We start from the raw sequence: 14,677 nt of genomic DNA, 5'->3' as shown, positions 1-14,677 counted from the left end.
CACTCCCTCAGATGCCATGATGGTACCTGCAGCAAAGGGAGGGTGGGCCAAGCGATGGGGCCACTGGAGTCCAGACCTGACTCAAAGGTCAAGGGTGTGTCCTGGGGATACGGTCAGGGAGATGAGCTTAATAGCATGGCCTTGCCACAGAGGCAGGGGAGGTTGACCTGACACCTTCCAGAATGCCTATATCAGGCCCATCTTGCCTTCCTTCTCCAAAAGCCTCAAAGGACTGGGTGGAAGAAATTGTAGCAGTCCCTTCTAGCCCTGCCTGTGGGCTTTTGGATGACAGAACTTCTCCATTCTCTCTTTTCTGACTCGTTCTCTTGTCATCCTCTTCCTGTTTTAAACCTCAATTTTCCTTGCATGTTTCATCTTATTCTACCTCCTCTGTTCCCCTCCCTCCCTCTCTCTGCTTCTCTTTCTCTCTCTCTGTCTCTGTTCTTTTTTCTGTCTCTCTTCATCTCTGCCCTCTTAGTGTCTCTCTTTCTGCTTCTGCCTCCCTCAGTCAGTCACTCTGCTTCTCTCTGGATCTGAATGCAGTTCCCACAGTCTCCCTCTTCTTTGTCTTTCCATCTCTAGCTTCTCTATACTGGCAAGGTTCATGAAGATGTATTTCCAGGACACTTCATTTTGAAGGTTTCTGCCACAGACTTGGACACTGATACCAATGCTCAGATCACATATTCTCTGCATGGCCCTGGGGCGCATGAATTCAAGCTGGATCCTCATACAGGTGGGTTTCCTGAGCTGCAGGATCAAAACAAGAACTTCTTTACTGAATACCAAGTGCCCAGTGCCATGGTATTCTCCTTGGAGAAGAAACAGGAATTCACTCATCTATAAGCAAACATATATTGGCCCTATGTGCCAAGCATTGTACTGGGGACATAATAAATAGATTGATAAGACAAGATTTGGGCCTTTATAATCTAGTGGGAAAGGGGGTCATTGAATCAGTGGTTTTAAATGTGCTAAATTAAGAAAAAGTGCAGAATGCTAAGGGGATTTATTTTATTCTTTTAAAATTTATTTTAGCACAGCTGACATCTTGGTTTCTCCTTTCCTTCCCTCCCCTCCCCTCCCCTCTCCTTTCCTCTCCTTTCCTTTTTTCCTTTTCCTTTTCCTTTCTCCCTTTCCTTTCCTTTCGTTGTTCGTTGTTTCTTTCCTTCCTTCCTTCTTTCTCTTTTCTTTTCTCTTTCTTTCTTTTTTTCTCTTTCTCTCTTTTTCTTCCCTCTCTCCCTCCCTCCTCCTCCTCCTCCACCACCACCATCGTCTTCTTATTATTCTCCTTTTTCTTCTTCTTCCTCTTCTTTCTCTCTCTCTTCTTTCTTTCTTTATTTCTCTCCCTCTTTTTCTTTCTGTCTTTCTGTCTTTTTGCTAGCTATGGGAATATTTGACAGCAGAACTTGACTTGGGCTACGGAGGATCTTAAGTAAAAGATCACTGAGGAAATGCCACTTTATGTGAGACTTGTGGACACAGAAGTGTTAGCCAGGGGTAAGAGAGTGGGGGAAAGGGCACTCAAGGCAGGAGAATTTATACAAAGACCTTCTTTGGGGAAATAGTACACACACTGAGGACCTGACAGAAGGCCAGAAACTGGTGCCCAGAGAGGGAGGAGAGAGGACAAAGAATGAGGCCCCAGGGTGGGCAGAGCCAAATCCCACCTTTAGAGCCACTGGAGGATTTAGGCAGATGAGTGTCATGGCCAAGAACATGATCTCAAGGTATCTATGCTGCAAACCAGGGATAACACCTCATAGAATTGTTATAACACAGGTGAGAAAGCATATGGAAGCCTAGCCCAGGTCTGGCTCAGTGGATGGGTTGCCATTATCATTGTTACTAGCCAAGAGATAGAGCAGAGTGGGAAGCAGAGATTCCTGCAGGGTAGGCCAGGAGTAGCCAGGAGAGGCTGGGCTGTGAGAGTCTGGTGGAGTGGACTTCCTTTGAAAGAGCAGCCCACCTAGGAGGGATTCCTGCCCTGCTGCTGCAGGGGAGGGTGTGGGGATGGGCAACACAGAAGGCCCAGGTCACAAGGGCCAGCTGCTGACATTTGGCTTGGGTCCAATAGCTTACAGGATGACTTGGAGATACCTGAGCAGGGGGTGGCAGGGGAGAAGGGTGTTGCAGGAAGCTGTCTGGGTAGATAGGGGACAATGCTGTCCTTCCTAACCCCAGCAGGGACAGGCAGAGTGACCCAGGCAGGTTATTTAACCTCTCTCTGCTGCTCTTTGTTCAGCTTCAGGATGATCAGTAAGGACTTTAAAAAATGGCGTTTTTTTCTGAATATGGAAATAATACATGTTCATGGTATAAAATTCAAGCAATGTAGGTATGTATTATGCAGAAACTGGAACATCTGCATGATAACCCCTTCCTCCACAGATAAGGACTCTTGGTATATATTCTATCTGACTGGTTTTCCATGCATCTCCAAAATCTCTATATAATTACTTCATGAAAGTAGCATACTATTTGTAACTCGCTTTTCTTCACTCAGCAGTATCTCAAAGCTCTATCATAATTCATTTTTGGTTATATGGTGTTTCGGAAAAACCTCTCTCAATCCAGGTTTTTCCTCTGCTCTCACACCACACCAATCATCAGCAAAGAAGACTTCTGTGACCAAATGTGTGTGGGTTTTCGCCATACGACCAGCAGCGGAGACCCCTCAGGTGTCCTCTAATTCAATTCCAACACTATCTCCCTGGAGATAGTGTCAGATCCCATGGGTTTAGGGCTGTGTCCACAAGACTGTACCCCCTTACCCAGACACCAGTTGCAAGTCCAGGCCTCCAGAATGTCTGACCAACCAGCTTCAAGTTGGGGCTCCCACGACTCCTTCTTTGGGTTCGATTAATTTGTTGGGACAGCTCACAGAACTCAGAAAAACACGTGTGTTTACTGGTTTATTATAAAGGATACCGCAAAGGATACAGGTGAAGAGAGGCGTAGGGCAAGGCATGAGGAAAGGGGCTCCCATGTCCTCCCTGGGCGCACCACCCTCCAGGAACCGCCCTGTGTTCAGCTATGTGGAAGCTCTCGGAACCCAGTCATCTTGGGTTGTCATGGGAGCCTCATGATGTCAGCATTATTTCCCCCAGGATACAAGGCAGGAGCCTCTCTGGGGGGGGTCTTAAAACCCACAATCAGAAAAAGGGGGAAAGATGGGAATCTTGCCTTGGGGCAGGTGAAAGGAGAGCAGGAGAAGGTCAGAGAGATTGTGCTTCCTAAGGCCTAACATAACACACCCAACATTATAACAAAAGTCTGTGTAACAAGGGCTGTGAGAGTTACGGGCAGGAGCCATGCATGAAAACCAAGATACACTTATAACACCACACATGGTGTTTTACTGCGTGGCTAAATCATAATATACTTAACCAGTCCCTTTTTGAAAGACATATAGGATGATTTCAATAGTTGCTGTTATAAACAGTGCTGCAGAGAATATCCTTATACATAGATTTTTATCTTTGGGTTGATTTTTCTATAGAAAATATATATATATTCCTAGAAGTGGAACTATGAACCGAAGGTAAATGCATTTTATATATTGTTAGAAATTGCCTAATTGGCCATTAAGAATATACCTATTTTTAGCTTGTTGATGATGATCTTAAACTGGCAATGTGATGAAGTGTGTTTGGGAGAATCAGGGAGGAGAATGGGTATGGGGGGATACAGGCTTAGCTGCTTTCCTGACTGTATTGACCCCTCCTTTCTGTGAACAAAACTCTGTGTGGCTGGATTTGTCTCCTGTAGATATATAGAGGGCACATGCTTGGGTAATATTTCCCCAGAGAAAGCTCAACTTTTGTCATTTCTCTGGCCAGGGGAGCTGACCACACTCACAGCCCTAGACCGAGAAAGGAAGGATGTGTTCAACCTTGTTGCCAAGGCGACGGATGGAGGTGGCCGATCGTGCCAGGCAGACATCACCCTCCATGTGGAGGATGTGAATGACAATGCCCCGCGGTTCTTCCCCAGCCACTGTGCTGTGGCTGTCTTCGACAACACCACAGTGAAGACCCCTGTGGCTGTAGTATTTGCCCGGGATCCCGACCAAGGTGAGTCTGAGAAGGATTGAGGCCATTTCCAATGATCTCCTGGGTCACTTTGGGCAAGGGTTTGGTCCCCTTTGTGTCTCTCTAGGACTGGTAAGGGCGGTGCCTCCTTGTTGAGTCTGTGGACACTTAAAAGTAAAAAGTATTTATCCTCAAACTGCACACCTAAGTGCTATATGACAAATGATTTTAGCAATGTTTTGAAGCAGGAAAAAGGTATTTCAGCCTTATTGTTTCTCCCCTTCCACTTAGACCTGGGGACTTTTCAATACTGCCATTTAACCACAAAGGCATTTTTAAGTACAAACATTTAATCAGAAATATACCAATCAGACTTCTTCAATTCTGATTGATTTGCCTCAAGAAAGGAATTTTGGGCACCAACCCCAGTAAGCCCATTAAATTCCTTGATCAATTTTCTGAAGAGTGAAGTTGAACCATTTTCAATATTTTACATTTTAACTCCATATTTTCATTGGAGTTAATTCTTTTTCTTTTAAAATTTACAAGGTAAATTGCATTCATTCAAACATATTTGTTCCATATTGTACCAATTATAGCTTCTGCTACCACAAAGTGTTCTATTCTGATTGTATATACATACCTGCATGTATACATACATATATATAACTCATTAATGTGATATATATATTATCACATATATATGTATGTGTGTGTGTATATATATATATATATATATATATGTATATAACCTGTCCAATTTTCCTGAGTCAAATTTTATAATTCAGATAGGGTAAAAAAAAATGCTCTCAACATCAGAATAGCCAGGTCAACACAGGAAAATGATGATGATAAAAGTGGGATCAAAACACCCTGCTCTGTTTGACACCGGCAGGGTAAAATTAAGATTTCCTAGAGAAAGTGAGTTTTAGCTTGGCATTGAAGAAGGTGAGATATTCGAGGGATGTAGGGGTTCTAGGGAGGGCAAACAGTCAACACAAAGGCAGGGTAGCTGGACCTGGAAAGCGTGTGTGTGTGTGTGTGTGTGTGTGTGTGTGTGTGTGTGTTGGAGATAACAAGTGCAAGTGGAATAGACTTGCTTGAGATACAGAAATGGGTTTGATAGGAGAGATCTGGAATACATCAGAGCTGGAGTGACCCATAAGCCATCTTATTTACCTCTCCATCTAATAGCTGCAAGGCTCTGTAAGTGCTCCATTAGCCACTGCTTACACACCTCCAGGGACAGGATGCTCCCTACTTCCTAAGCAGCCCCTTCCTTCTATGGTTCCTCAGGCCATTATCAAGTGGGACATCAGTCAGTCCTGGTCCTGCCCTCTACAATCACACAGATCTCCTAGATAGCTCCTAGAGTGGCCTTATATCAACTTACCATTAATCTTTCCAAAATGGTTATTCCAACCCAAATATTTCAACTAAATAATCCAGGTGTGGTTTGACCAGCATCTCTCTGTCTCTAGAAAAATTATGGTTTCTTCATATAAGTGCCAATATGGGGAAGTTGCATGGCATATGCATTTAATGGATATAAATTCAACTCTTCTCAGAGGCTACTCCTGTCACCATTCCACCAGAGAAGTGTGTGTTCCACGTGTGTGGGAGACATGAGACCCTTAGGCTCAAGGCGTGTGTTCATCTCACTGGGGGAGGACCTCACAGCCGAGCCTTAAATGTTGGTGTTTTTCATACACTATGGCCAACTGCTTCATCTGGTACTTAACCAAAGAAAATAACAGAATTGGAGACAAAGCTGGAGAAACACTGTGTGTTTTGATTTACTAAGAACTTCCATGGGTGTTTTCTTAACTTTTTATGTTGCCGTAATTATAGACTCCATAGGAAGTTGCAAAAATAGGACTGGTGGGGACTGTGTGCCCTCTTCATGGAGCTTCCCTAATGGGAGCATCTTACATAGCAGTAGGATAATATCAAAACTGGAAAACTGACATTGGTCCATTGTTGGTAACTAGACTACAGCCTTGCGACTCAGATTTCACCAGTTTCTATATGCACTCATTTGTGTGTGTGTGTGTGTGTGTGTTTGTACACGCACACTTAGTTCTATGCAATATTATTCCATGTTTAGATTCTTGTAACCAACACCACAATCAAGATACAGAGCTGTTCTATCTCAGTCAAGGAACTCTCTATGGGTGGTTTTATCTGCATGTTTTTCATTAATAAACTGATATTAGACCCTAATCCCCACATAATATTTTCAGATAGTTTGATAGATTTGCAGATTAGGTTCCCCCAAAAACATTTTAGTGAGGCCTTGGGTCTCCCTGCCCCAGTCAAGACACCCCGCTGGAGAGACCCTCACTCTTCATATACCCAAGCCAGCTTGTCAGCCTTCAGGGAAGCCCCCTCCCCAGCCCCTCCTGTGGCTGCAGGGTTTGCTGCAGGCAGGTCCGGAGGAGGTGCCCTCAGTGTGGATCACACCCTTGGTCTCCCTGCCAGGCGCCAATGCCCAGGTGGTTTACTCTCTGCCGGATTCAGCCGAAGGCCACTTTTCCATCGACGCCACCACGGGGGTGATCCGCCTGGAAAAGCCGCTGCAGGTCAGGCCCCAGGCACCACTGGAGCTCACGGTCCGTGCCTCCGACCTGGGCACCCCAATACCGCTGTCCACGCTGGGCACCGTCACAGTCTCGGTGGTGGGCCTAGAAGACTACCTGCCCGTGTTCCTGAACACCGAGCACAGCGTACAGGTGCCCGAGGATGCCCCACCTGGCACGGAGGTGCTGCAGCTGGCCACCCTCACTCGCCCGGGCGCAGAGAAGACCGGCTACCGCGTGGTCAGCGGGAACGAGCAAGGCAGGTTCCGCCTGGATGCTCGCACAGGTGAGAGCCTGATCCACCAAGCCCCAAAGCATCACGTACAGGGTTTCTGGGAGCGCTGGGTTCCTCCCCTGTGTGGGTATCTACCCTGTGCAGCGCCTCCCAGAGCAGACCTCCTCTGGTCGTTTCTCCATTCTCTTCTGCTTCTCTCCGAGTACCAGGTCCCTCCTTCCAGCCTGGGGCCAGCTTATGTGGGAGCCTCCCTTAAACAGGACCCTCCCACGTCCCCAGCCAGGTCTCTGTGTCCAGGACCCTCAGTGATCCACTCTCCTCCCACACAGTTAGCGGCTTCATGGTCTCAGCTCAGGCCCAGCGCAGGAGGCAGAAACGGCTTGGCTGCAGAGGCAGGGAGCCCTTGCTGGAATGTGGGGCTTAAGCAACCCTGGACAAGGCTGCCTGCTTCCCTCCTGGAGTCCCCACATCCGCTCCAAACATCCTGGCACCCCTTAATTTTCCCTTATTCTCTTGAAGAGAGAGAGAACTAGGAAACCGTCTCACTTCTTTCCTACTAGCCACAGAAGAGTCAAAGTCAGGTTCACAGAAACTCACCGAAGGGCCTCAGAGGCCACCCAGGTCAGCCTGTGTCTCACGCAGATTCCTCCCCATGGCTCCCCTGGAATGGTGCTCTCTACCTCCCCAAACAGCTGCCTTATCATTGAGCAATATTTTTAAAAATTTACCATGGAGATTTTGAACATATTAAAAAATAGAATAGTACAATGGGCCCTATGTTCCCACCACCCAGCTTCAGTAATCATCAGCAGAGACCAGCCTGGTTTCCTCTTTACCCTTTGGCCCCCACATCCATCCAATCGCAGACACTGTGTCATTTCACTTGTAAGGACTTCAGTGTGTATCTCTGTATAATAAGAACTCTTTTTCTAAACAAAACCACAATACCTTATCACACCTAAAAGGTAACAATTTCTTAATATCACCAGGCCATTTTTCAGATTCTCATAAATGTCTTTTCGAAGCTGGTTTGTTAGTATCCCCAAAACATCTACATACTGAATTTGGTTGATATGCAAGATTTTAAGTGTCCTTTAATCTCTAACATTTTCTTCTTCCTCTTTATTTCCCCCTGCCATTTATTTAATGAAACAGTTAAGTCATGTGTCTGATAGAATTTTCCATCGTTTGGATTGGTTGGCTCTTTATAGTGTCATATAGCATATCCCTCGGGTCCTTGTATTTCCTAGGAATGACATTTGGATCAAAGGCCTTGATCAGGTTTAGTTGACAGTGCTTGATCAACACAGTGCTTCATAGATGATGCTACGCTGTTTGCATCATGTCTGGAGGCACGTAAGAGCTAACTGGCTTTTTTTTTTTCTGGTGTTAAGATAGATGGTAAGTTCAGGTGTTCTCAACCTGATCCATTATATATGAATATATAGTTATAATTTGGGTATATAAGGCCATTATAGACTTCTTCATCAGCCTTTCTTCTAATGGTTTTAGCAGGCTTTGCTGATCATTTCCTAGACAGATATACCTTTTCATTAAGGGCTGTAAAATGGTGATTTTCTAATCCTATTACTCCTCATTATTTTCTGACTGAATTATAAAAAGATGTTCATTGGCATGTGATGCTGTTGAAAGAAAAATAAAACAAAACAAAAAGCAGAGTGTCCACCATTAACTATTTGGTTAGCCGGGAAAGGCAGGATAAATCCTTGTTCTTTTATTTCTTTTTTCCAGTTTTCAGAATAATAACCTACGCCCTAACAATTTGTGGGCAATTTTTGAGTATTAATGAATCTCATTTTATGACCTAAGGTCTGTCATTTACTAGCTGGGTGAGGTTGGACAAGTCACTTGCCTATTAGAGCATCTAGGTCAATGGACTGACCTAGAAAATGGGAATCATAATTGTTCCTGCTCCACAGGGTTTTTATAGATCTCAATGAGATAAATTTAGCATCACACATTTAAATGAGATTTAAATCAAATATTACAGAAGTAAGTGAGGGAAATATAGCTGTTGTGAATAATGATAAAGAAAATGAGGGAGATGATGGGGAAGGGGGTCAAGGGGATAGCAAAGGGAGATGGACAGGGAGAAGACAGAGGACACTCACCTTGCCTAGCCCTGTTGAGCTGCCTCTCCTAGGGCTGGGCTGAGACCCTCAGTCCTGCGCCTTTGAGGGCCCAACTGCCTCATTGCTGCTGTCACCTCTTGCTTCTTCAGGGATCCTGTATGTCAACGCAAGCCTGGACTTTGAGACAAGCCCCAAGTACTTCCTGTCCATTGAGTGCAGCCGGAAGAGCTCCTCTTCCCTCAGTGACGTGACCACAGTCATGGTCAACATCACTGATGTCAATGAACACCGGCCCCAATTCCCCCAAGATCCATATAGCACAAGGGTCTTAGAGAATGTTCTTGTGGGTGACGTCATCCTCACGGTAAGGATCTGCCACCTTGCTCTTTGTGGGGCAAGAACTCTGGGGTGGGTTCTTATCTCACCCCCACACCCAGCCATCTATGAGCATTATTAAGTTAATACACTGTAGACTTGACTCTGACTTGTCAGAGGTTTATGTGAGATTTGAGTATGGCCAAACAATGCTCGGCCAAACTATCTCTCCTGAGAGAATGTCTCAGAGCCATATGATAAGATCAGAGACAATAGAATGGGGCATGAGATAGGCGAGGTTTGTTAGGAGAAGACAGAAAAAGAGACAGACCCCAGAGGACTGCCAGAGGCTCCCAAGCCTGGGAAGGGCCTGGTCATAGCGGGTGACATGGAATGACAGTTGTGGGGCAGGGACTGAGGGGACACCAAATAATACCTCTTTGCATTTAAATATGCAATAACTCCCTCATTCAATGGAGTGAAACCCAGTTCTGTCCACCCATACTCCCACACTCTTCATCCCACCTTCCAGTCTCTCCCTCCACTCCCTGCTCTGGTGCACCCTATGCTCCAACCACACAGGAATATCTACCTTTCCCCAAAACATCGTCTGCACTTCCACACTCTGGGCTCACAGTACTTCCTCTGCCTGGAATGCCTGCTCCAGCCCCAAAAGAACCTCCTGATCCTTCAGGGCTTCATGAATCCTTTTCTAATCTCCCCAGTGTAATGTATCACTGTGTGCTCTTATAAGGCTGATCATACTTTACTCCAAATTAGAATTACCCATAAAATTAGACATTAAACTTCCTGCAGGCATATTCATTTTAGCACATTCCTCACATTCTAGGACAGGGCCTAGCCTGCTATTAGCAAGAGTGAATGGTGAGTGAATGAATAAACTATGGCATGCTGAAGTCCACACGAGGATGTAAGTGAAGAGATTACTTTGGCAGGGACGACTGTGATCCAGGCACTGCTAGCCCAAAGGCAGTCACTGGGGCAGGGACATATCTGTTTCCCCCTGTACTCGCAGGGGTCAAGATTCCTGTCCCTCCATTCACAATCCCCCTACCCCACTGCAGGTATCAGCGACTGATGAAGATGGACCCCTAAATAGTGACATTACCTATAGCCTCATAGGAGGGAACCAGCTTGGGCACTTCACCATTCACCCCAAAAAGGGGGAGCTACAGGTGGCCAAGGCCCTGGACCGGGAACAGGTGAGTCATGTGGGAGGGGCGCACCCTGAGCTCATTAGAGCAGAGACACAGTCCCACTGCAGGTCCAGAAGATGAATCGCCGTCAAGACCCCATCCTGAAACTTCCTCAGACCTTCCCAGAATGTCTCTCACTTGTTTTCTCTGTGGGGCCTCTGTGGACTGTGAGGCCAGAGGCAGGAGAGAGACTGAGTGACCCCGTAACCTTCCCTAGAGGACCTCAGGTGGCTTCTCACAATTGAGTAGGGATCATTAGATCATTATAAAATAGCCACATTTTTTGAGCACCCACTGTGTGCCAGACACTTTCCTAAATGTTTTATAAGGATTTATGCCATTTGTTCCTCAAAATAATTTAAGGAAGTGCAACCTGACATTATCCTCACATAAATTCATTCACTTTCCCAAGGTCTCATTGCCAGCAAATGATTGAGTAAGGAATCACACCTATTTCTGTCTGACTCCAGAACCTAAGCCCTAAAATGCTACGGGTGGGCAGTGGGGGTGGGCATAGGAAAGTGTCTCCATCTTATTTTTTTTGAAAATATTAGTGATGACTCAGGGGGCAGAAGTGAGGGACAGCTACCTCATTGCTAACCTCCACTGGACATTTTGCAATAGGCCTCTAGTTATTCCCTGAAGCTCCGAGCCACAGACAGCGGGCAGCCTCCACTGCATGAGGACACAGACATCGCTATCCAAGTGGCTGATGTCAATGATAACCCACCGAGATTCTTCCAGCTCAACTACAGCACCACTGTCCAGGTAAGCTTGAGCCTCCAAGGCACCCTGAGCCCTTCCTCCCTTCATTTCCCTTCTAGCAGAAGATGCCCCTCAGTGGCATTAGTCCACATGAACAATGACTGTGACTTTGCCACTGATGTCCCCAAAGGCAACACAGACTGCTGGAGGGCATTATAGAATTGAAAGGAATCAGGCACTGTGTTAGGCACTTTCATATCCATTACCTCATTTGAGACTCATAACAGCCATATGAAGCAGGTAGTACCCATTTTACAGATTTAGAAGATTGAGGTATGAAAACATGCCATACCTGGAATGTGGCAAACTTGGGATTAAACCCCAGGGATTTTTTTGTTTGTTTCCAGAACCCAAGCTATTCCCTACTAATGGTTTGCAAATAGGATTTGGAGAGGGCCTTGGGATTCTGTGAGTAATTTTCAGGGCTGTAAGTGGTGAAGGGAGGTGAGGGAGTGAATAAAAAGGCAGAGTTCTGGGTCCTACTATGCATTACCTAGGGCTGTTCCACTTTTACCTGTTTTATATATTATGGGTATGGGTTAGGATGCTTTGGCTGCAAATAATAAGTTACCTGACTAAAAATATCTTTTCTGAGAATATCGCCAGTCCACATCTGAACCAAAGCAGGATTTTATAAGAAAGGAACAGAGAATGTCTGTTGGATAGGCAACGATCAGTTTCTGCCCATTAGATTCTGTTTGTAGATAATACTGTGATGCCAAAAAGTTAGTAACCATTGTGTTATAGTACACTAAATGCCCATGTTATACAACAAAGGCTAAAATGATACTCAGGGAATCTGGTTTTTCTTAATTAAATTCCTAGTCATCTTTAAGTGTGCTTATCGGATACATATTGCATGCAGGTCCTCTAAGGAAGAAATCATTTATAAGTGTTCAATTGGCTTTGCAAATCGCAACATTCCCTTATGTAATCCAGGTAATAACTAATTTAAATACATGATTCAGCAGTGTGTGATCTTGAGCAAGTCATCTCTCTACAGAATAAAGGGTTTAACCTTTGTTCTCTAAGGATCCTTCCTGCCCCAATGGGCTGTGTTTCTAAGACCCAACACTGCCCTTGGGGAGCTCCTGGTCTAGACAGGAAAGTCAACAACTACCTCAAAGGCAGGCAGAATGAGTGAGCAGCAGCTTGATGTCCAGGCACCATCTACAAGCAGTCAAGAGTGCTGAGGACTCATTCCAGATGACATACCCAGACACGTGCGAAAGGAAGGACCGGGACTCATTCTGCTCTTTGCCTTCTTTGTCACTCTCGGTCTCAGGAGAACTCCCCCATTGGCAGCAAAGTCCTGCAGCTGATCCTGAGTGACCCAGACTCTCCAGAGAATGGCCCCCCCTACTCGTTTCGAATCACCAAGGGGAACAACGGCTCTGCCTTCCGAGTGACCCCGGATGGATGGCTGGTGACTGCTGAGGGCCTAAGCAGGAGGGCCCAGGAATGGTATCAGCTTCAGATCCAGGTGAGAGCTGTGCTAGGCTTCTGGTGGTGACCATGGGGACAGTAAAGATGCTGTCAAAAGCCCCACCAGTGCTTCTATCATTAGGGAAAAAATGTACAAAGCACTTAGGATGCATCAGGCACTGGGCTAGGTCCTTCTCAGGACAAAAGCCTCATAACACTCAGGGCAGGTATAGTTACCAACCCACTTTAGGAAGCTGAGGAACACAGGGGATTTAAGTGACTGGCTTAAAGTAATACTGGTAATAAGTGGCAAAGGTGGGTTGCTTCAAACCCAAGCACTCTGAACCCAGAGTCCAAATTCTTAATCCCTGCTCTGTGCCTGGGCAAAACACCCTCTGGCTGTAGCTTCTAGAGCTTAGCCAGAGCAGGTCTCTGAATCTCAGGAGCTAAAACAACCTACCTCAGAGAACTGGCTTGGGGCTAAAGTGAGATATTGTATGCACATGTGTGTAGGGGATTCTGGTGGTGGTGTTACGGGTTGCATAGGAATTGCTAAAGAACAGTGGCCAAGATGGTGGTCCGATGTCTCTCCCTCACTTTATTTCCCCAAATCTCTTTCCTAAATCTCAAGTCCAGTGGACCCTACTATTCTGTAAACTTATGGGCTGGGAATGATGTATTCATTCTTTCAGTCAGTCAGTCCATCTCTCGACAAGTATTTATTGAGCATCTACTACATGCGAGGCCGTTTGCAAGCTGCTAGGAGCATAGCAGAGGGTAAGGAGGGAATGATTCCTGTCTCCAGGGGCTTTCCATTGTAATCATGGAGATAAACAATAAACAGATAAAGAAAGAAATAATGTCTTTACAAATGATGATAAGGAAGTAAAGTGATGAGAGACTCATAAGACAGGGGGACACACATTCAGAGGGAGGCTGCCCCCAGGAGGTGACATTTGAGCAGAGAGCCGAGCTGCCAACCATGTGAAAAGTGGGCAGGAGAGTCTTCCAGGCAGGAAGAGAAACATGAGTTGGGAAAGAGCCTGAAGTGGCTTGAGGTATGGCTGAGGTACTCAGAACATCACGAGCAGGGGTGGGAATGAGGCTGAGGAGATAGGCTGGGTAGATCGTGTGGGCCTTGTGGCTTGGATGACTGTATTATCTGAGGTCCAAACTGTGATCTTTTGAGAGTGAGAGAAGCACTGACTTAGTCCATTTGGGCTACTACAACAGAACACCATAGGCTGGGTGGCTTAAAGGACAGAAATGTATTTCCCACAGTTGTGGAGGCTGGAAGTCCCAGATCGGGGTGCCAGCATGGCCAGGTTCTGGTGAGTGCCCTCTTCTGAATGGCAGACTGTCGGCTTCTCATTGTATGCTCACATGGCCCTTCTCATAAGGGCCCTAATCCCATTCACAAGGGCTCAACCTCCAAATACTGTTACACTGGGGATTAGATTTTAACATATGAATTTTGAGGGGACACAAACATAGAGTCCAAAACAGGCACTAAAAATAATACTTGGTAGTAGCTGATTTACAACAGGTAAAAATCAAGACTGTCCTTGACAAACCAGGGCATCCAATCTTCTAAGTATAAGCCTTGGTAACACTTTTAGATTCTAATCTAAGTACAATGAGAGGTGGTTGGAGGGTTTCAGATGGAAAAGGGATCCTCTTTGTGTCTCAGGAAGCTCATTTTTCAAGCTCTATAGAGTGGGTGAGGGAGACCAGTGAGAAGTCATCCAAGCTGGAGATAGTGGGGCTGAGACCACGGAGTGATGGAGAAGATGCAGGAAGCGGAGAGATTTCGGACATATTTTGTATGTAAATTGATAGGAGTTGGTGGAGTGGATGTGCGGTTAGAAAGAACAGAGACGATTCAGGGATGATTTCTAAATTGTTGGCTCCCATGAAGACTTGGGTGGTAGTGCATTTATGAGACTGGAAAGGCCCAGACGGGAAGGCAGGACAGGTTTATGGGCTAAACCGAAGCTCTGTTTTGCACATTATT

At 45.8% G+C, this 14,677-nt stretch overlaps 2 protein-coding genes across 9 annotated transcripts in view; one reads left to right on the top strand and one right to left on the bottom strand.

Annotated features, from left to right (window-relative positions):
* Positions 1 to 14,677, bottom strand: part of SLC36A1 (solute carrier family 36 member 1) — a 309,080-nt gene that overhangs the window by 119,035 nt on the left and 175,368 nt on the right. The window lies entirely within an intron of this gene.
* The window catches only part of FAT2 (FAT atypical cadherin 2), an 87,237-nt gene that overhangs the window by 52,837 nt on the left and 19,723 nt on the right, over positions 1 to 14,677 (top strand). Inside the window, exons 12-18 of the mRNA XM_016954082.4 lie at positions 583 to 736; positions 3,843 to 4,076; positions 6,516 to 6,899; positions 9,091 to 9,305; positions 10,342 to 10,479; positions 11,098 to 11,241; positions 12,524 to 12,721. Coding sequence (XP_016809571.3) covers positions 583 to 736; positions 3,843 to 4,076; positions 6,516 to 6,899; positions 9,091 to 9,305; positions 10,342 to 10,479; positions 11,098 to 11,241; positions 12,524 to 12,721 — 1,467 coding nt within the window. The remainder of the gene's footprint in view (positions 1 to 582; positions 737 to 3,842; positions 4,077 to 6,515; positions 6,900 to 9,090; positions 9,306 to 10,341; positions 10,480 to 11,097; positions 11,242 to 12,523; positions 12,722 to 14,677) is intronic.

The sequence above is a fragment of the Pan troglodytes genome, chromosome 4, assembly GCF_028858775.2.
Source record: "Pan troglodytes isolate AG18354 chromosome 4, NHGRI_mPanTro3-v2.0_pri, whole genome shotgun sequence".
NCBI lineage: Eukaryota > Metazoa > Chordata > Mammalia > Primates > Hominidae > Pan > Pan troglodytes.
This window is presented reverse-complemented; position numbering and strand designations above follow the sequence as displayed.